The sequence below is a fragment of the Selaginella moellendorffii genome, unplaced genomic scaffold (assembly GCF_000143415.4).
Source record: "Selaginella moellendorffii unplaced genomic scaffold, v1.0 SELMOscaffold_165, whole genome shotgun sequence".
Classification (NCBI taxonomy): Eukaryota; Viridiplantae; Streptophyta; class Lycopodiopsida; order Selaginellales; family Selaginellaceae; genus Selaginella; species Selaginella moellendorffii.
In genome coordinates this window covers 81,956-99,616 of record NW_003314425.1, presented here as the reverse complement: position 1 = coordinate 99,616, position 17,661 = coordinate 81,956, and the positions used below count along the sequence as shown (strand labels likewise).

The 17,661-nt window shown below is 47.5% G+C and overlaps 6 protein-coding genes across 7 annotated transcripts; 3 read left to right on the top strand and 3 right to left on the bottom strand.

The window, feature by feature from the left end:
• Window positions 1-76: 76 nt before the first annotated feature.
• On the top strand, window positions 77-1,925 carry LOC9663452 (U3 snoRNP-associated protein-like EMB2271). Its single transcript, XM_024667249.1, has 7 exons — window positions 77-474; window positions 533-857; window positions 909-1,133; window positions 1,198-1,387; window positions 1,446-1,615; window positions 1,679-1,744; window positions 1,795-1,925. Exons 1-7 carry the CDS (start codon window positions 77-79, stop codon window positions 1,876-1,878), a joined length of 1,458 nt encoding a protein of 485 aa, XP_024523017.1. The 3' UTR covers window positions 1,879-1,925.
• On the bottom strand, window positions 1,740-3,389 carry LOC9663475 (30S ribosomal protein S1, chloroplastic). The gene is made up of 2 exons (XM_024667248.1): window positions 1,986-3,389; window positions 1,740-1,909 (listed from the first exon to the last, which is right to left on the bottom strand). Exon 1 carries the CDS (start codon window positions 3,302-3,304, stop codon window positions 1,988-1,990), a length of 1,317 nt encoding a protein of 438 aa, XP_024523016.1. The 5' UTR covers window positions 3,305-3,389; the 3' UTR covers window positions 1,740-1,909; window positions 1,986-1,987.
• Window positions 3,390-3,667: 278 nt separating this feature from the next.
• On the top strand, window positions 3,668-7,158 carry LOC9663451. Its single transcript, XM_024667233.1, has 7 exons — window positions 3,668-4,350; window positions 4,405-4,531; window positions 4,612-4,680; window positions 4,750-5,538; window positions 5,842-6,415; window positions 6,475-6,556; window positions 6,778-7,158. The coding sequence occupies exons 2-7, from the start codon at window positions 4,414-4,416 to the stop codon at window positions 7,003-7,005; spliced, it is 1,860 nt and encodes a 619-aa protein (XP_024523001.1). The 5' UTR covers window positions 3,668-4,350; window positions 4,405-4,413; the 3' UTR covers window positions 7,006-7,158.
• On the bottom strand, window positions 7,142-10,431 carry LOC9663450 (epimerase family protein SDR39U1 homolog, chloroplastic). Of its 2 annotated transcripts, XR_002991322.1 has the most exons (15): window positions 10,320-10,431; window positions 10,219-10,266; window positions 10,090-10,159; window positions 9,852-10,030; window positions 9,756-9,800; window positions 9,570-9,710; window positions 9,404-9,506; window positions 9,276-9,336; window positions 9,152-9,222; window positions 8,874-9,013; window positions 8,403-8,819; window positions 8,057-8,340; window positions 7,938-7,985; window positions 7,440-7,872; window positions 7,142-7,373 (listed from the first exon to the last, which is right to left on the bottom strand). XR_002991322.1 is itself a non-coding variant. In XM_024667234.1 (11 exons), exons 1-11 carry the CDS (start codon window positions 10,404-10,406, stop codon window positions 8,715-8,717), a joined length of 1,050 nt encoding a protein of 349 aa, XP_024523002.1. In that variant the 5' UTR covers window positions 10,407-10,431; the 3' UTR covers window positions 8,363-8,714. The 2 variants fall into 2 exon arrangements, 1 of the variants encoding a protein (XP_024523002.1); XM_024667234.1 differs by lacking the exons at window positions 7,142-7,373; window positions 7,440-7,872; window positions 7,938-7,985; window positions 8,057-8,340 and having other exon boundaries at window positions 8,363-8,819.
• A 197-nt stretch (window positions 10,432-10,628) lies between these two features.
• Window positions 10,629-12,306, bottom strand: LOC9663474 (solute carrier family 35 member G1). The gene is made up of 9 exons (XM_024667235.1): window positions 12,124-12,306; window positions 11,898-12,072; window positions 11,733-11,848; window positions 11,613-11,672; window positions 11,459-11,558; window positions 11,344-11,407; window positions 11,224-11,295; window positions 11,109-11,174; window positions 10,629-11,049 (listed from the first exon to the last, which is right to left on the bottom strand). The coding sequence occupies exons 1-9, from the start codon at window positions 12,257-12,259 to the stop codon at window positions 10,912-10,914; spliced, it is 927 nt and encodes a 308-aa protein (XP_024523003.1). The 5' UTR covers window positions 12,260-12,306; the 3' UTR covers window positions 10,629-10,911.
• Window positions 12,307-12,351: 45 nt separating this feature from the next.
• On the top strand, window positions 12,352-15,253 carry LOC9663449 (phosphoinositide phosphatase SAC6). Its single transcript, XM_002993586.2, has 20 exons — window positions 12,352-12,484; window positions 12,547-12,630; window positions 12,687-12,811; window positions 12,869-12,960; window positions 13,015-13,072; window positions 13,127-13,183; window positions 13,237-13,270; window positions 13,330-13,410; window positions 13,471-13,577; window positions 13,634-13,720; window positions 13,790-13,867; window positions 13,925-13,995; window positions 14,048-14,146; window positions 14,194-14,293; window positions 14,345-14,453; window positions 14,503-14,575; window positions 14,634-14,727; window positions 14,781-14,864; window positions 14,919-14,985; window positions 15,044-15,253. The coding sequence occupies exons 1-20, from the start codon at window positions 12,370-12,372 to the stop codon at window positions 15,169-15,171; spliced, it is 1,743 nt and encodes a 580-aa protein (XP_002993632.1). The 5' UTR covers window positions 12,352-12,369; the 3' UTR covers window positions 15,172-15,253.
• Window positions 15,254-17,661: the final 2,408 nt, after the last annotated feature.

The following is a 17,661-nucleotide window of genomic DNA, read 5'->3' as shown; positions in this document are numbered from 1 at the left end:
AGGGATCGAACCCACATTCTTTGTGGGTATATTCGCGAGATGCTATTTTCTTTATTGTGGGTTTAGGGTTTAGGGCATGGGCAAGCGGCGGGCGGAGAGAAAGCCCGGCAAGAGCCGGGCCGCCAGCGGCGATGGCACCAGCGCCAGGAAGAAGAAGAAGCCGCAGCGATCGGTCGCGGAGGATGATTTCTTCGACGGCGCTAGCAGCGAGGAAGAGAATGCCGCGCGGGAGGAGGAGGTAGCCGCCGACGATGGCGAGGATCTGGAGGAGACTGTGCACGAGAAGAAGGTACGCCTTGCCAAGGCCTATCTTGAGAAGCTCAAGGCCAAGGCGGCCGAGGAAGAGGAGGATCAAGGCGATGAGGAGGTTGGGGAGGATGAAAGACAGGGGAGGAGGGACTCGGTTGTTGCGGATTTGCTGCGCCAGGAGCAGCTAGAGGAGAGTGGGAAAATCCAGAGGAAGATCGCTTCCAGGTAAAGAGAACAAGCTTTCTTCTCTCGTCCCAGGAACGACTTATAACTGTGGTCTTAGATTGTTGCTGCCAGAGGTTCCAAGCGAAGGAAACTTGTTGATCCGGAAGCACAGGCTCTCAGTCACGGCTCTAGCTCTCACCGAAGACGAAAAGTGGGGATTTTCTGGCTCCAAAGATGGACTTCTGCTGCAATGGGACGTCGAGACTGGCAAGTGTTTTCGCTACGAGCGACCAAAACCTGAGAAATCAGCGGAAGCTGGCAAGAAGCCCAGCAGCAGCCGAATCCTTGCGCTCGCGGTAGATTCCAGCGGAAGATATCTCGCCAGCGGAGGACCCGATAGATCAGTGCACTTGTGGGACGTGAGAACTCAAGCACACATACAAGTGGGTGATTCTTTTGACGCTTTGATTTTAAAATCCTGATTGGTACTATAGGCGTTTCCAGGACACAGGGGTGCTATCACTTCCTTAGCATTTAGACAAGGAACGACACAACTCTTCTCCGGCTCCTCTGATCGAACTTTAAAGCTCTGGAGTGCCGAGGACAGATCGTACATGGACACTCTTTTTGGTCACCAATCCGAGCTTGTGTCCGTCGACTGCTTAAGGCAAGAGCGTGTTCTTTCGGCTGGACGGGACCGGACTCTCAGGCTTTGGAAGGTATGTCGCTGGCTGCTTTGAGTTTTCGTACTTAATTTTTCTTACAGTTCATTTCGTGGCACAGGTTCCTGAAGAAACGCAGCTCGTCTTTAGAGGCTATACGGCATCGATCGAGTCGTGCTGCTGTATAACAAACGGAGAGTTTTTGTCTGGTGCTGACGATGGCTCCGTCGCGCTCTGGAGTGCAGTGAGGAAGAAGCCCGTGTATATAGCCAAAAGTGCGCATGGGCCAAAGGTGGAAGAACACAGGAACGGTGAGACTCCTTGGATCTCGCTTTTCACTGTGAAAGTTCTAACTTTCGACTGTTCCAGGTGAAACATCGCTACCAGCGTCGTGTGGAGCAATTGAGGCATGGGTCGGGGCAGTGGCTACTTGCCGAGGTAGCGATCTAGTAGCAAGTGGAGCTGGAGACGGCAAAATCCAACTTTGGTCTGTAGAAGATGGGAATAAAAGTCTCAAGCCTCTTCATACTCTACCAGCCGTAAGTTTCTTAATCCTTTTTCCCTCTCACGACGATCGATCAACCCTCTTTCAACCTTCCCAGAAAGGATTTGTTAATGCGCTAGCGTTCGCTCGTAGCGGGCGCTTCCTACTAGCAGGAGTTGGCCAAGTAAGTCTCTATTCATCCATTGATTTACTCAAACACAAAGGACTGTACAGGAACCTCGCCTGGGAAGATGGGCTCGAAACTCTCAGGCCAAGAACGGCGTTCTAGTTCACAAGCTAGAGCTAGCATCATTGTAGAGGTACTGTACTCGACTCGGCTCAAAATACACTGAAGTTTTGGACAAGTGAGGTGGTGGCATTAACACAGAGTGAAGAAGAGGAGAGCAAGGAAGAACAGAGCTTACTTTCATAGAGGTGTCGACAAAATGTCCGCTGCTGCCTCCTCCGCCGCTGGCTCCGCCGCCGCCGGGAGATCTTCCTCCACTCCGAGTATATCGGCGCTCAAGCCAAATCTCCCGGCTCCTTGTTGGAACTGCAAGTCCTCGGCTCGAGCAGCAGCCTCGGCCTGCGCGACCCTTTGCCGGAACGTCATCGCCATCTCGTCCGCCTTCTCGTACACCAGCGATGGATTCCGCAACATATCTCCAGGGGTCGGCTCCAGCTTCTTGGTGGACAAGCTTATGCGCCCCCGATCCTTGTCATGGCTCAAAACCATGACTTTGAGCTTGTCACCCGGCGAGAGGACGTTTTCCACGGTGGTGATCCGGTCGTGGCTGATCTGGCTTACGTGCAAGAGCCCAGTGAGTCCTCCCAGATCGATGAACGCGCCGTATGGTTTGATCGTCTGGACGGTTCCCACCACCACCGAGCCGATGCCCAGCGTGGCTTGATTCTCTGCTAGAGCTTTCCTGTGGCTCACCACCAGCCTCTTTTGTTCTTCGTCCACCTCGAGAACTTTCACTGGGAGCTCCCTTCCTGTGAGATTCTCCTGGTTGAGGCCTCCGGCGAGCTGCGAGAATGGAAGGAATGCCTTGAGGCACTCAATCTGGAGCGAGAGGCCACCCCGGTTGCTGCTCACCACCACGCCCTTGCAAATCGCGTCCTCGGCCTGGATTTGCTTGAGCCTCTCCCACGAGAGCTTGATGTGCATCTCGCGGAGGCTGACGATGAAGCGGCTGTTCTCCTCGTCCTCGCGGACCACCTCGAATTGCTCCTGGACGCCGGAGAAGAGACCCATGACGCGCAGATCCTTGAGCTTGAACACCGACGCCAAATCCATGGGCAGGAAGGCCATGGATTTGCCGCCAATGTCCACCAGCGCGCCCAGCTTGTCGGTGACGAACACCGTCCCCTTCACCACATCGCCCACGGTGTGGTCGAATTCGTACTTGGACAGCGCCTCCTCGAACTCCTCCACCGTGAACGGCACGCCCTCGAGAGGATTCTCCTGGAGCGCCTCCCACCGCCGCTCAATCTCCTCCTTGATGTCCAGATTCCGCGAGCGCGGGTCCGCAAAGGCTACCACGCAGTGGACACGCGCCGCATTCTTGCCGCCGCCTGGAAATCCTCCCGCGGCCTTGCGATTGCTGCCGAGAAACCCTCGCCTGCCCGCGAAGCTGCTGCTGCTGCTAGATCCTACCACTAGCGGCTTCCCGATGCCAATCCCACCGCCTAGCTGCGCCGCCGCCGCCGTCGTCGTCGTCGCCACCGCCGCTGCCCCCATCGATCGATGATTCGATCGCTACCCTAGCTATCCATCCATTTTCTTGGGGTTAAACCCTAAACCCCCAATCTTCCAACTAGAACCACAAGTATATCCACAAAGCCAAATAAATATTTGGAGGGAGATGATGCTATGATCTCGCGATCACAAGACAAAGAAAAATCATAACCCAATCCGCGATTCCTTAATGGAAAGCAACGCAGTCATTGACTCCGCGATTTGATCTTAAAGTTTTTTAATTGGCCAGGCGTGCCGCACGGCTCGAGTGAAGTGACGCCCGCGGCACGGTGCCGCGCGGCGTGTACGATTGGCTACGGTGCCGCTGGTAATTGTACGGTGGAGGAGATTTGAAAACATTTGTACCGCGCGCTTCTTACAGCCCGTGCCGCGCGGTACAAACAGTGACGCCGGCGGTACGGGGTTTAATTTGCTCCCTAGAATAATTTTGGAGCCAGCAAGGAGGCTGTCCTGAGATTTGTTTTGTCTGCCAGAGGAGAGTCAGAGACGAGGCAGTCAGTCGAGGGTCTATGTGTGAGAGTGTGTAATCTTGTGAGAAAGAATTCCACTCCACCACTCCATTTCTATCTATCTAAAGAGGTGGGAGGGAGCTCTTCTCTTCCCATCCAAAATCCCATTTTTCTCGCGCAAAATCCCGTTTTTCCGTGCCACTCCTCTCCCGCGCGATCGATCTCGCCACTGGGCGCTCGCCTCCCAATCGCCCTCTTCCTCCATTTTCCTCTCTCGTTCTTTCTTCTTCCTCTCTTCTTCTCGGTAGGTTTGTGGGTGTTTCGAGTTCGTTCGCCATCGTTTTCCAGGTGAAGAGCAACAGAGCGTGAGGAGGAAAACTAGCAGCCAGGAGAGAAATCAATGCTGCTTCCATCTCCATCGCTGGAAAGCTCTTCGCCTTCTTCTTCTTTCTCTCGCTCTTAAGTCTCTCTTCTGCTGGCGCCCGTGACTACGTACTATTCCATTGCCCAATCGAGGGAATTGGAGACGCGAGCTTGGAATTCGAGCGAGGGGCCAATGTAGGCTCTCTGGGAGCCAAGGTATGGAGCGATTCCATTTTCTCTTTCTCTTACCAGCGATAGATCCGTGTCTAGGAACGAGCAATGTCCGTGGAGGTGATTGATTCCTCCTCGCAGCAGCAGCAATCGTCGAGCAAAATGGTGGAGGGATCGACCAAGCAAGTCGCCATGAGTCCCAAGCATCACGCACTACTCCTCGAAGGTGGGAGAAAACGCGAAAGAGAATCCAATGCTCACGTACCTTGGCCCAAAATCGTGTTTTGGGTGGTGATTGATTGGCAGGAGGAAGAACACGAGAGGAGCTGATTGGTATCCATAGCCGCCACGCATCAGAATCTCTCCTCCTCAAAGGTATAGAAAGCTCTTCTCTCTCTTTTCTTCTCGATCTACGGGTGAGAGATCTTCGAAATTTTTCTCTAGGCACCTCTCCAGTAGCGCTCGAGAGCAATGGCTATGGATGGTCGACGCCAAAGCCCGACGCAGCGCTGCTCAAGGTGATGAAGCTCCAGGCCAGCGGCGGTGGCGGCAAGAAGAATGGCGGAAGAACAGCGGCGCCGCCGGGCTCGCAGGAGAACCGGATCACCACCGACGAGGAATCCGCGGACTACGACAGCAGCCTGGAGAACACATCCAGCGTCTCCAGCTTTGATTTTAACAGCCGAGGAGATCCACAACAGCGCTCCGGCGGTGGCGGCGCCACCACTACCGCCGGTGCCGCGCGATCGATGTTGAAGCCAGCTCCCTCGAAGTGGGACGACGCCGAGAAATGGCTCGTCTCGTCAGATGGAGCGGCGATCAAGAGCAGGATGATGGCAGCGCCCAAGATGCAGCAACTGCTGTCCTCGATCCCCAATCACGTCATTATCAATGCAAGCAAGAAGGCCGCGCTGCTCGGGCAGCCACCGCGCGGTACCGCCGGTGCCGCCGGCGGTATGATGCCACCGCCGGACGATAAGAAGATCGATGGCCCCGCGGCGTACAAGTTCTCTTTCATGCCCAGCCCCGGCGGAGGAGGAGGAGGACCTGTGAAGACGCGATCGATGAGCTCGCTCGATCGCTACCCGCTGGAGGAGCTCCACGAGCTGGCTTGCGACGATGCCAAGCTCAAGCTGGTGACCAACTTGGCCCAGGACGCGATCGACGACGCCGTGGACGATGATCTCTCCAAGCCGGCCCTCCGGACCGAGAAGCCCACCTCGGACTTCTCAGGTGAGATCACTCTCTTCTTTCCTTCGAAACTTTCATAGTTCTCCAGCTTTCCAACTTAGTTATCTCTCCTTTCCAAGTTAGTTTTCTAGTTTTCCAGCTTCGAACTTTCATCCAGCTTTGAAAGAACTTAGAACTCTTCGAGCACTTCTTCCTTGGTCCTTTCCAACTTAGTTTCTTAGTTTTTCCAGCTCTAGACTTAATTTCTTCTTAGTTTTTCCAGCTTTGAACGAGCTTAGAACTCCCATCCAGCTTTAGAACTCTTCTTACTTGGCATTTCTAACATGGAGATCTTTGAAACTTTAGATCATCCGGGCGCCAAGGGCGAGCACCAGAGCCCCGGGGGTAACGGAGGCGGCGGCGGCATAGCAAACCCCGCTACGTCGTACGTAGCGCCGCCGGGGCTGAGGTCGGTGTCGATGCGCGACATGGGGACTGAGATGACGCCCATTGCGAGCCAGGAGCCGTCGAGAACGGGCACCCCGATAAGAGCCACCACCCCGACCATTCGGAGCCCGGTATCCTCTCGGCCCTCCACGCCCGGGCGGATCACAGCCACCATTGACGACGATGGTGGTGGTGGTGGTGGCGGCGAAGGCGGCGGAGGAGTAGCGGCGGCGGGGATTAGCAGCGGCAGCCAGACGCCCGGGATGAGCGAGCACCTGGTGCTGTCGGAGAAGCACAAGACGAGGCAGGAGATTCGAGCGCTGGGAGCGCAGCTGGGCAAGGCAAACATCGCTGCCTGGGCGTCGCGCGAGGAGGAGGAGGAGGACGCTTCCAAGTGCCTCAAGAACATCGATCTGGAGGAGGTGAAGAGGAATGTGCTCGAGACGAGGGCGGCGGCGTGGGAGGAAGCGGAGAAGGCCAAGTACGAGGCAAGGTATCGCTAACTTTGATTTTCATTGTCCGCCACCTTTCTTTGTTTTTGGTTTCTTGCAGGTATAAGAGGGAGGAGTCCAAGATCGTGGCGTGGGAGAACCACGAGAAGGCCAAAGCCGAGGCCGAGATGCGTCGAATCGAGGTAAGATCTTCTTCCTTCCTCTGAGAGAAAATGCTTACTTGTTTCAAGGCGATGAGAGCTACGGTTTCTTTTCTTTTTTTTTTCCTCCTCTTGACTGGTCGTACGTAGCTAGCAAGTGCTCAAGTTTCTAGGAGTTGTTCTTCGTCTCTCTCTTTCATCGTCGAATCCTTTCTGCCTGAGTAGCGCAGAGTGATTTGATTGATCTAATTCTTTCTCTCCAGGTGAAAGTGGAGCGAATGCGATCGCACTCTCACGAGCAGCTCATGAACAAGCTGGCGATTGCGCGGCGGAGGGCCGAGGATCTGCGAGCCGCGGCCGAGTCCCGGCGAGTAGAACAGGCCGCCAAGACTGCTCAAAGAGCCGACTACATCCGGCAAACCGGGAACATGCCGGAGGCGACTTCTTCGCCTCTCTCGGCGTTTCTTCGCATCGGGCGATGGTGTTGCTGATACAAAAGAGAGAGAGAGAGAGAGTGAGAACCAAATGATCATGAAACAAAGAGGCAAGATCAGTCAATCCATCCAATCGAGACGCGTGAGACTCGAAAGAGAGAGGGAGGACAAGAAAACAAATTGAAAAGCTCGAGAGTTTAAACCGAGGTGTGATTGATGTAACTGGAGTCAGTCAGCTCTCATCGTATACCTTAATCGCAGCCGTGTTTCAAGTGAATCTAGCAGGGACAGCACATGGAATTGCGGAGCTGGGCGTTCAAACTCACGAGAAAACTAGTGTTTCCTCCGCTCCCGTGAAAGTTACAGCAGCACCGCAGCTGGGTAGTAGTGTTCCTCCACATGACGGTAAATGTATTTTAAAGCTGCTGGAGGTGATTAAAGAAAAAAAAACAACTAGTCAGCTCCAGATTTTCATTCATGAACTCGCATACCTGGCTCTCCGAGTTATAGCACTTTTGGAGGATTGGAGCTTGGAACTTCACATGTTTCAAAGTCTTCTCCTGGGGACTTGTTCCTCCACAGTGTCAGATCAGAGCCATGGGAAGTAAGGAAGTTATCTTATCTGTGCGGACTGGTCTCCCTGAGTACTAACTTCCAAGTGTGCTACGTCACAAGGACCAGCTAGCGCTGGGGACTGATTCGTTTTGGTGCTCGAGAGAACAGCAGCAGCGGCGGCAGCAGCGCCACGACAGGGGTCGTCGTCTCGTCTCTCACAGGCCGATGACGAACGAAGTATAGGGGTGCTCCTTCCGCCAATGGAGTGTAGACCGTACTTTAAAACAACTTTGAAGTCGAGCCCCGGAGCGAAATTTGCCGCTCTTTTGACCGCGTCTAGAAGCTGTTGTTGTCGTTGTTGAAAGCAAGCTGTAAGAGGGATGTTAAGACGTCGAAAGAAGGAAGGAAATGAAATGGACTGGTAGCTACGTTACCGCATAGCATTCAAGCTGGAGTGACCATTCACGTTCAGGATAAGACACCTGAAGAACAAAAGAGACACAATGGTGTGCAGCATGAGGAAAGAAGAAGAAAAATCAAGCTCAAGTGTTACCATAAATAAGAGACCACTTTGTTAAGAAAGAACCTGCCAAACTCTCCACTGTTTAAACGAACAAGCTTTCAAGTTACCTCTGGCAATTGGACCGTCTGCCGGGATATAAACTTTAGAATAATGAAACCTGCTTGCTTGCTGCATGCATGCCAGTAACTGAAATCACAGTGATCAGTCCTCACAAACTCTAACAGGCAATCTTTTTCTTTGATAATCCTTGCCAGTTCGAACGAACGAGGACGAAGCTTTACACTGCACCTGTAGTTGAGATATCGGACTTGAATCTAGCAATTGCACGCGAGTCTCTTTTATCAAGAAAAGAAAATTTTCCTTTGCATTCTCATACCTTGCTCGAGCTCTTATAGAGGGACCTGGAACTACGAAGTTCACATATCTCAAAGCCTGCTGGCTGCAACAGTGTCTTGTCCACCAGCGTTGTCAGGTACATGTCTTTGGGCAGGGAACTAGCCTTGTGTGGACTGCTCCTCCCTGTGTACTAGCTGCCAAACGTACGTCCACGGGCCAGCTGTGACTGTTTCGTTTGGTGGTGGAAAAGCTATGGTGAAAGCAGCAGCGGTAGCAAGCTCCACAGCAGTGACGACGAAGAAAGAACGACGAGGAAAGAACGACGAGGAATAAGAGTCCGTCCTTTGCCTTTCTAGGAAGCAAAGATTGCCTTCAGAGCGTCCCCAATGTAGCGGTACTTAAACTTGAAACCGAGCTCTTGAGCTCTCTTTGGTACCACTCTTTGACCGTCGAGAACCTGTTGTTGTCATTGAAAAGGTGAATCTTTAGGGGAGAGATAGATTTTACTTACCGCACTCGCACCCTCTCCAAGTACTGCTTTGAGAGCAATCTCAGGAACAGGGAGCCATGACGGACGTCCCAAGACTCTTCCCAGAGTGTCACAAATCTCGGCCATTCGGACTGGATTCGGGGCTGTCCCATTGATTACACCTGACCAAACCACAACAAACGGCGTTACATTCCGCAAGAACTTCCAAGTTACGGCTGTAAGAACTTTGCCGAGCAATCTACTGTACGAAGGTACACCACAAAGCAGCCGAATAGAAAACGATGAAACTGGTTATTTACCTTTGTAGGTTGGATTCGTTAGCGCTTCAGTTATCAGTGACACCAAATCCTCGCGATGCACCCACGAGAACCTGGCAGCGATTTCTCCACATTTAGAAGAACAAATTCAGGAGAGAAATCTCACCATTGTTTTCCAGAACCTATAGGACCGCCAGCAAAAACTTTGAATAATGGGACCATGCTTGCTGCGTGCCAATAACAGAATCAGGCAACAATAACTAAGGAACAGCCATTTTCAAATATTATACGTGCCTAGAGCGCCACCCTCCTTGTCGAGTACAATGCCAATGCGAAGGAGGACAAGCTTTACACTGCCATCAACATTGCTTGCGGCAGCTTCCCATTCCCGGCAAACCTGACAAACACACGGCAGCAGAGAAAATAAGTATGAAACAATGATTAAATTACGTATACGTACTTCGGCGAGATAATCATTTCCCGAAGGACTCGTTTCGTCATACGTAGATGTCTCGCTCGCTCCGTAGAATCCCACGGCGGAAGCACTCACTAAAACCTTGGGACGTAGTTCTTTTGGAGTAGTGTTGATGGTTTCAACAAGCTGAAAGAAAGCGTGTCTTGTTTGAAGAAGAAAAAGAGGAAGTACCTTTGTGGTGAGACTTATCCTGCTTCGTTTGATCTCGTCTTTCACCTGTAACCTTTTGAGCAAATGTGGATACAGAAAGGCTAGAGAGAAACGAACCTCCGATGTCCAGCGAGTGCTGATAGGTGTCCCAGTAAGATTGACAACTCCAGTCGATCCTGGAATGCATTTCTCCAGATCACGCTCTAAGGATATCTCAACGGTCGGATAGTCCCTTGCCGGGAAAAGATCAGCTGCCTTCGAAATGGAACGCGTAAGAACTCGGACTTTGTGTCCATCTGGAAAAACCAAGGAAAACATTATCTTCAAGGACATGTCTTCATAAAATACAACAGACCCGAAGCTAGCCTGTGTACCAATCTTCTTCCAATAAATCCCGTGGCACCTGTTATGGAGACAACCATCGTCTAGTATAGACAAACGAAGAAAATGTTTACACGCTGTACGACTAGACAACTAGAAGTACCTCAGGTGACTCTGACCGGCACGAAATGCAGAGCTTAGCTCCATGCCTCTGATGAATCGAAAGTTTGAAGCAATGCAGAAAGGATAAAGAGAGTTGCTTACCTTGACGACAATCCCCCGTGGGCTGGGAATTGTCCAGCTCGAGCGAACAAAACTGGAAGGGAAACGAACCAAACTGGCACCCTCCATCGGTTCTCCTCCACCTCCACCCACAAAATCTTAGTCCGAGAGCCCTATGGTGGAGATATAGCCAAGTGTGCGTTCACCGTTGGATCAAATCATCTTCCGCGTGAGAATGAGCGAGCAGCAGCGGCAAGGAATGGCAGCCCTCCGGCGTTCCAACGCCGCTCTCAGGCTGCTCCTGCGCTTGCAATCGGCGGCCCTGCCAGGCATTCTTCTCGACGACCCAAATCATTCCATCTCTTTCTTGGATCTGATCGATTTTCACGTTGCTTGCAGCGGAGGCGAGCAACAAGCATCGTCCGAGGCGAGAGGCACCACCAGCTCGGGTAGTTTCCAGTTTCTTGCTTCTTCTAGACTAGCTTCGCTTCGCTTGATTCTTGCAGAGCCACGATTCTGCAGCCACTGCTGAGGGGGATCCACGACGAACTTTGGTGGCGGATTGCTGCCGCATGCTGCTGTTCATGGTGACAGTCGCGGCGATCGGCTTCATTCTCCTGAAAACTTCTTCGTGCTATTTGGGGTGAGTTTTTGTACTCTCCTTCCCAGAAACAAATGCCGCACTGCATGTAATCAAAACTGCTCCAATGGCACCCTGCAATGATGGTCTCTCTCCAAGGAAAACTACCCCGAGAACGTAGCTACAGACAACCTGCGTGGAATTACAAAGAATTATACGCAGCTCAGGCTGATTTGGATGTCGTGATTTACCTTGACGTACTGCATTGATGTTGCTTTGGCTGCTTTCTCTAGCTGCAAGCCTCTGGTTAAGAATATCTGGCAAACCATACTCGTAAGAACGCAAAAATAGAGCAGCGTATCTTACTTGAGCCGCATAAGCCGAGAGGCCAACCCCACAAAGCTCCAGAGTCTCTATGACGCCGGGACGTTTCCATCCCTGCACGATTTCGTCAATTGCTTGCTAAAAGTATGACATGTTTCTTACCTGGAAGAGCATGGCAAACAAAGCCATTGGAGCTGAAAAGGCAGCAAACGCAAAAACGCAAACACTGCAGCTAAAAGTTTAGTACTTGCCTTGCACGGGAAAAACCATCACCTACGCTGGAGGCTCGCCGTGTTTTCCAACCATGCGAATGATAATATATGACAGCGCACCCGTCGAGGCTCCAACCATTGCCATAGCTACTCCCAAGCATGCATCTGTAAAAACAATTCTGTGACTTCATTAAACATTTCAAGACTCGATTCACCGACCTGTGACAAGATTTTGTGGCTGTATGACGAGCAGGACACCTAAAAAGCTGAAAAGCGTCCCTGCGTTGCCGGTCAAGTTGAAAGAAAAACAACGAGAGAAAAAGGCGTGCACTTTAGTACCTGTGATATCGTAGATTCCCCAGCTTTCATGCAGCAAAAATGTTGCTAGAATCGCCGTGAATACAGGCATGGTGAAGTTGAGAATGGTAGCGTCTCGCAGTGGAAGCACCTGTATGCTTTAGAATTTTTTTCACGCTATTTTTTCTTCCAAAAGGTCTTTCTTACCTGTAGAAATATGTAGAAAGCGCAACAAAGCCAACGATGGCACGACTGATCACCAGCTGCCTCGCTGCGGCCGATCCCAGCAGCGGATATTTCATGCGGCGGAGCTCCAGACCCGATAGCAGCGCCACGATTCCACAGCGAGCGGCCACAATTTGCGAGGATGGGAAGGATTTTACTGCGAAATCTCGAAATATCAGGACGATCATCGGTCGCTTCACTCACTCACCGGCAAGGATCTTGACAAGCAGTCCCATGACGCTGTAGGCGGCCGAAGAAATCATCATCGAGGAGACGCCGGATCGATGGCTCCAGCGGCCGCCATTGCGTCCGCCTTGCCCCATTTCGATGTCTTCCTCCTCCATAGCTAGCGCTAGGGCTCTAGCGAATATTCTTTTACCGTTTGTAAACAGCTCTAATGATACTTTTTTAAATAAAGAATATTCTCGTGGTTTAGGGTTAGGGTGAACATTCCATGGCGGGCCAGATGCGATGTTGGGAGCTTCCCGATCAGTTCGTCTTCCAGCCCCATTCCGGGCTCCCCCAGATCCTCTCGATCGATCGCGCCACTGGCAATGCGTCGCTGATCCGTAAGATTCGAGTGATTCTTCTCGAGCTAGCTTGAAATTTCTCGCGTTTTGTTTTCTTCCAGAGGAGCTGCCGGCTGCTGCTAGCGGGGGGCAGATCCATTCCTCCACTGTCTACGGTGTTCTTGGAGCTGTGAAATTGCTCACTGGTAAATCTTTGTCTAGTGTTGTCACTCTCTCGTTTGTTTATGTTTACTTCTTCCAGGAACTTATGTCCTGGTGATCACCGAAAGGGAATGCGCTGGATCTTATTCCAATTCTCCTTTATTTAAAGTCAAGTCGATGCGATTTTTTCAATGCGAGCACACTCGACACTTAAGTCCAAGCAAGGTAAAGTGAAAAACTAAACTTTGTAAAAATGTTACTCCCTTTTCCTTGTTCATACAGATAATCGAGGAGGCATATTTGCGTGGGCTTCTCAAACACATCGAACAGACGCCTGGGCTCTACTTCTCGTATGAGACCGATCTCACAAACAAGTATGCGAGTTTTTCCTTTTTGTGTTTTTCCTATTCTCTTATACCTTCCAAAAGTGCACAGCGAACGCACTTGCTAACAAACGATCATCAAAATCAACCACTTTGGAAACAGGTTTCTTTCGCGGTTGATATTCTCAGGGCTCTCTAAAGCATTATAACTTTGCAGGCTGACCCACAGTTCGTATGGAATGATCACTTGAAGGATTACTTGCTGGAATCACAGGTACTTTGTTTCTTACTTGCAACTTTTGTGTACTACTGACTAGATATAAGCAGGCAGAGGGATTTATTTTGCCGGTTATTCAAGGAAATATCCACCACTGTTGTGCAAGCTTTGCTACTTTTCTTCTTTCCTTAACTTGCTAATACGCTTTCAAAGCGTCCAGGTTTTACTGGCAGAACAGTTGTTGCAAATAACGTTGATTTCGAGGAGATCCATTCGCCGATCTGGTACTTCACTTTGTGCATTTGTTGTCTCCAGGATTTCTAGCTCTTACTTTACTTTGCTAGGGACACGAATGTGGCGCAGGGGAGCGGATCCCGAAGGCTCGGTTGCAAACTTTGTGGAAACGGAACAAATCTTGGAAGCTGGAGGATACTTTGCCTCTTATGTTCAGGTAATTTCTATTGTTGCTTCTGTATGATAAGCCTGTCAAGTGTTACGACATTGTAGGTTCGAGGATCAATCCCTGTGTTTTGGGAGCAGATAGTAGATTTAAGATATAAACCCCAAATCAGATCTATAAACCACGAAGATACGGTACGATCAATCGTTGTTCATTTTATCTCCTTGTCTCTAAAGTTTCCTCTTTTTTTATTGTCCTGCCAGTCTGCAGTAGTAGAACGACACTTCAGCGATCTCTCCGATCGATATGGATCCGTTTTAGCTGTTGATCTCATTAATCAGGTTCTTATTCTCCACCGACTTTACAACCGTGTGACTTTTCCCTTCTGGGATCTGCAGCAAGGCAGCGAGGGAGTTCTAAGCATAGCTTATCGAAACGCGATGCAACACTTGAAAAATAATAACGTGACGTACGTCGGTATGTATAGTTTCGCACGACCGCTACTAAAAAACGATTCACAGCTACGTACCTTTCGATTTTCATCACATTTGCGGAAACGTACGCTTTGACCGCTTGTCGGTCCTGCATGATCAAATTGCCGAGAATCTTATGCAGCAAAGGTAATCCTACCGCTTCCCATGTATTCTTATGTTAAATGCCATTCCAGGTTTTTCTTGGTGAATCCTATGAAAGAAAAGACCGAAGAACAGAAAGGGATCGTAAGAACCAACTGCATTGATTGTCTCGATCGGACAAACGTTACTCAGGTACCGTCAATTTGATTTTGTGCTTTGATCAGTAATAGGCTTGCCTTGCAGAGCTTGCTGGGAAGGAAAGCACTCGAGGAACAGCTCCGACGCTTGGGATTATTTCAAGCGTCGGAAACAATTGACAAGCACTACGTATTTGACTCGCAGTTCAATATATGTACGTGATAATCATCGCCTCCGCAGATTTCTAACACTACCTTGTTCAGTGTGGGCCAACCATGGAGACGAGATAAGTTACCAATACGCTGGAACTCCAGCTCTCAAGGGCGACTTTGTAAGGTGCTACATACTAGTCACAACGCATAATAGTTTGATTTTTATTTTCTTTTTCTTGTAGATATGGAAAACGCACCATAGCTGGATTGATGCAGGATGGGATCAGTGCTATCAGTCGTTACTACTTAAACAACTTCCATGATGGCCGCCGTCAGGTAACCAGTGAATGAATTCGCACTCCATATCCTCCAACTCTTTGTGACTCCAGGATGCAATGGATCTCGTAACAGGGGGCTACAAAGCCAGCGAGAGCAGCTCGCCACATCGATCAGTGATTGCCGGGATAGCTACAGTAAGTGTTGTAGCAACTCAAAATCTGATCTATCTGTTTGTCTTTGATTTTCAGTACATGCCGCTGATTGCAGCAGTGATAGTAGCCTCCATTTGTGCCACAGCCATGTCTTTGTGGAATGGTAAGGAAGATCTCCAGGTTTTCTATCTCGAGAGTGACTTACTATTTCCATTGAATAGTCTCTCGAGGCGATGGCCGTGTGATGTTCACGATGCTTTGGGCGAGTGTGACTGCAGTTCTGGGCATGGTAGTCCGAACCAATGGCCAGCAGTTGTGCTGCACACCACGCTTGAGAGGATTGAAATAGTTTTTTAATTACATTTTCTGTATGTTTTTTTTAACTTTTGAAATGGTAAAGTAGTTGGTAGGTTTAGTTAGTTTTGTTGAAATATCACTGAGTAATTTAATCTTATTTTTTTAGTAAATTTTAAAAACAAAAGAAACCCAGCTTGCTATAAAGGCAATAATTTGAAAATTTTATGACTTACTAGCTATTGCCCAATATATGTTGCCCAGTTATCAAACACTGTTTTGATTGTCATAGTTTCATTAACATTAAAAACTAAATTGAAATAGTATCAAAACAATAAATATTGTGTTCCACTTTAAAGGAAGAATTAAGGAAGTAACTATAAACATGTGTTTCTTAAAAAGAAATTATCAAATTCTTTATAAGAAATTAAAATGTTCATTGCAAAAGTTAAGTTAACTATCAATGCCTATTGCATGTGATATATGTCACAACACCAAGTAATTGGCAACCTCCCATTCCCATTGGCTAAGAGCAAACATTAACATGAATATTCACTAAGATGTGGTAACCCTTTGGTAGTTACCCCTATCAGATAGTTGCCCAAAAACTTCAGCAACTGTAGATTGACTTAAATATGAAGTGCTTATGTCTTAAGCTTCTCCTCTTCTGGTTCTTCCATGGCTATAAGGGCAGGTTTAGTGTGGGCTGTCTTGAGCATTAGTGCTGGCCATGGCTATTAAGGGTAAGCTGGGTGAACACCTCCTGGCCATGGCTGCTAAGAGCTAGGCTGAGCAGGTGTTTGTCATAGCCATGCTACAAGAGGAATCTTGTGCCTAGGGTTTCTTAACATGGTTTTAAATTCCAGTGTTGTGGATAATTTAAAGAGGCTGCACAGTCAATAAGGTGAATATAGTGAAATTGTTTTCTTTTTGCTATAAAATGTTTCACCTTTACTTTTTTGTCTTAATTTTCTTACATTCCAAGTCTATGATGATCAAAGTTTATCTCCACTTCTTTAGTGTCACCAATACCAAAACTCCCATACCCCACTTGAGGGCAATATATATATATATGTATATGTATATATATATATATGTATATGTATATATATATATATATGTATATATGTATATATGTATCTATATATAAAATTAAAATCACAGCAAACCAATCATGTTGTGCTAATGTGAAGCTCAAAAAATTTCCTATAATTTATTACGACTAAGAGAAACAAAACAAATCATGTATAAATATATTTTACCTGATGAGACTTAAAAATAAATGCCAATGAATATGTTGTAATTAAGTATATTTATATGAATATGTTGAAAAATCAACTAAAAACAAAACTTTTAGTTTTTCCTAAAATAGTTTTAATCTAATTTATTTATCACAAAATTATTATTTAAGAAAAAAGGAAGCTAATTTCTTTAGAGATATTAATGAATATTTTATTTTTTGTTTTTATACTTTTTAGTAATAATAATAATACATGTTCTGGAGTAAATTATTTATATCAAAGACAACAAAACGCACTATTACTTCATCAAAGGATTGAAGTGATGGGTTTAACTCTTGGGTTAATAAGAACTTTAGGATTTCATACAATATATAATTCAGGTACAACAATTACTGGAGCAAGTATAATAAGTGGAGAAAGAAGAATCACTGTAAGGCTATGGTTTGCAAGAGCAAGAACTTGTGAGCTTAATCCTACAGGACTTCAAATTGAAGGACATGTATTACAACACTTTTTAATGATTATATTCAATGTGATTGTTGATAATGTAAGGATTAATGGATATGGAAGTTTGTTTGCAACATATGGAAATTTTGGTATTGATTATTTCATGCATGCATTTGGTTCTTCTTCATTTATATTAGTAGAAATAAATAAAATTTTATATATTAATGATTGTGACTTTAGAATGAATAATCTTATTAGTGGCCCGATAGGTCCAGAGTCAATTTTATTACCTTATAAATCAATTTATTCCTCTAATAATAAATTTCTATTTACATTTGCAAGTAAGTGTCAATTGCAACTTAAAGATGAATACTATAATATTATTTGGACAAGCATTAGTTATTGCCTTAATGAAGATGGATATTTTCTTTCTTTACAAGTTGATGGGAATTTACTAATACAACACATCTTTCATAAATCAATTTTATGGGCATTAAATCTTTATTGTCAACCACAACCAAATTGTGTTCTTTCATCTGCTCTAGTTGTAAGAAATGATGGGAAACTTGTTCTCTATAGAACAGATACACAAGAAATTGTATGGATAAAACCATAATACGGTTCTAAATTCTTTGATTTATGAAATTCAGTAATTTATCAGTGGCAATTGAGGTAAAACATATAGACCGATCAATTCAAAGTCTTACATGATATATAAATTGCTTTGTAATATTATGAAAACACCTTCAAAAACATGTATTATTATTATATTAACAATGAGTAAATACCAATTGAGTTAGCATTTAAATTGCTTCTCCTCCAACAGTAGAAATGTGAAGTAGCATCTGAGCACTCCA

What these genes read in the sequence shown, in the direction of transcription:
- LOC9663452 (XM_024667249.1), top strand. Translation starts at nt 77, where the DNA reads ATGGGCAAGCGGCGGGCGGAGAGAAAGCCCGGCAAGAGCCGGGCCGCC. An exon ending in GGACTCTCAGGCTTTGGAAG is followed by an intron (nt 1,134 to 1,197) that starts GTATGTCGCTGG and finishes TTCGTGGCACAG; the next exon opens with GTTCCTGAAGAAACGCAGCT. An exon ending in TACTAGCAGGAGTTGGCCAA is followed by an intron (nt 1,745 to 1,794) that starts GTAAGTCTCTAT and finishes AGGACTGTACAG; the next exon opens with GAACCTCGCCTGGGAAGATG.
- LOC9663475 (XM_024667248.1), bottom strand. Translation starts at nt 3,304, where the DNA reads ATGGGGGCAGCGGCGGTGGCGACGACGACGACGGCGGCGGCGGCGCAG.
- LOC9663451 (XM_024667233.1), top strand. Translation starts at nt 4,414, where the DNA reads ATGTCCGTGGAGGTGATTGATTCCTCCTCGCAGCAGCAGCAATCGTCG. An exon ending in TCACGCACTACTCCTCGAAG is followed by an intron (nt 4,532 to 4,611) that starts GTGGGAGAAAAC and finishes ATTGATTGGCAG; the next exon opens with GAGGAAGAACACGAGAGGAG. An exon ending in AGAATCTCTCCTCCTCAAAG is followed by an intron (nt 4,681 to 4,749) that starts GTATAGAAAGCT and finishes ATTTTTCTCTAG; the next exon opens with GCACCTCTCCAGTAGCGCTC.
- LOC9663450 (XM_024667234.1), bottom strand. Translation starts at nt 10,406, where the DNA reads ATGGAGGGTGCCAGTTTGGTTCGTTTCCCTTCCAGTTTTGTTCGCTCG. An exon ending in CAAGGAGGGTGGCGCTCTAG is followed by an intron (nt 9,337 to 9,403) that starts GCACGTATAATA and finishes ATTGGCACGCAG; the next exon opens with CAAGCATGGTCCCATTATTC. An exon ending in TTGGAGAGGGTGCGAGTGCG is followed by an intron (nt 8,820 to 8,873) that starts GTAAGTAAAATC and finishes TGACAACAACAG; the next exon opens with GTTCTCGACGGTCAAAGAGT.
- LOC9663474 (XM_024667235.1), bottom strand. Translation starts at nt 12,259, where the DNA reads ATGGAGGAGGAAGACATCGAAATGGGGCAAGGCGGACGCAATGGCGGC. An exon ending in AAACACGGCGAGCCTCCAGC is followed by an intron (nt 11,408 to 11,458) that starts GTAGGTGATGGT and finishes TTTTAGCTGCAG; the next exon opens with TGTTTGCGTTTTTGCGTTTG. An exon ending in CATCAATGCAGTACGTCAAG is followed by an intron (nt 11,050 to 11,108) that starts GTAAATCACGAC and finishes AATTCCACGCAG; the next exon opens with GTTGTCTGTAGCTACGTTCT.
- LOC9663449 (XM_002993586.2), top strand. Translation starts at nt 12,370, where the DNA reads ATGGCGGGCCAGATGCGATGTTGGGAGCTTCCCGATCAGTTCGTCTTC. An exon ending in GACACTTAAGTCCAAGCAAG is followed by an intron (nt 12,812 to 12,868) that starts GTAAAGTGAAAA and finishes TTGTTCATACAG; the next exon opens with ATAATCGAGGAGGCATATTT. An exon ending in ATTACTTGCTGGAATCACAG is followed by an intron (nt 13,184 to 13,236) that starts GTACTTTGTTTC and finishes AGATATAAGCAG; the next exon opens with GCAGAGGGATTTATTTTGCC.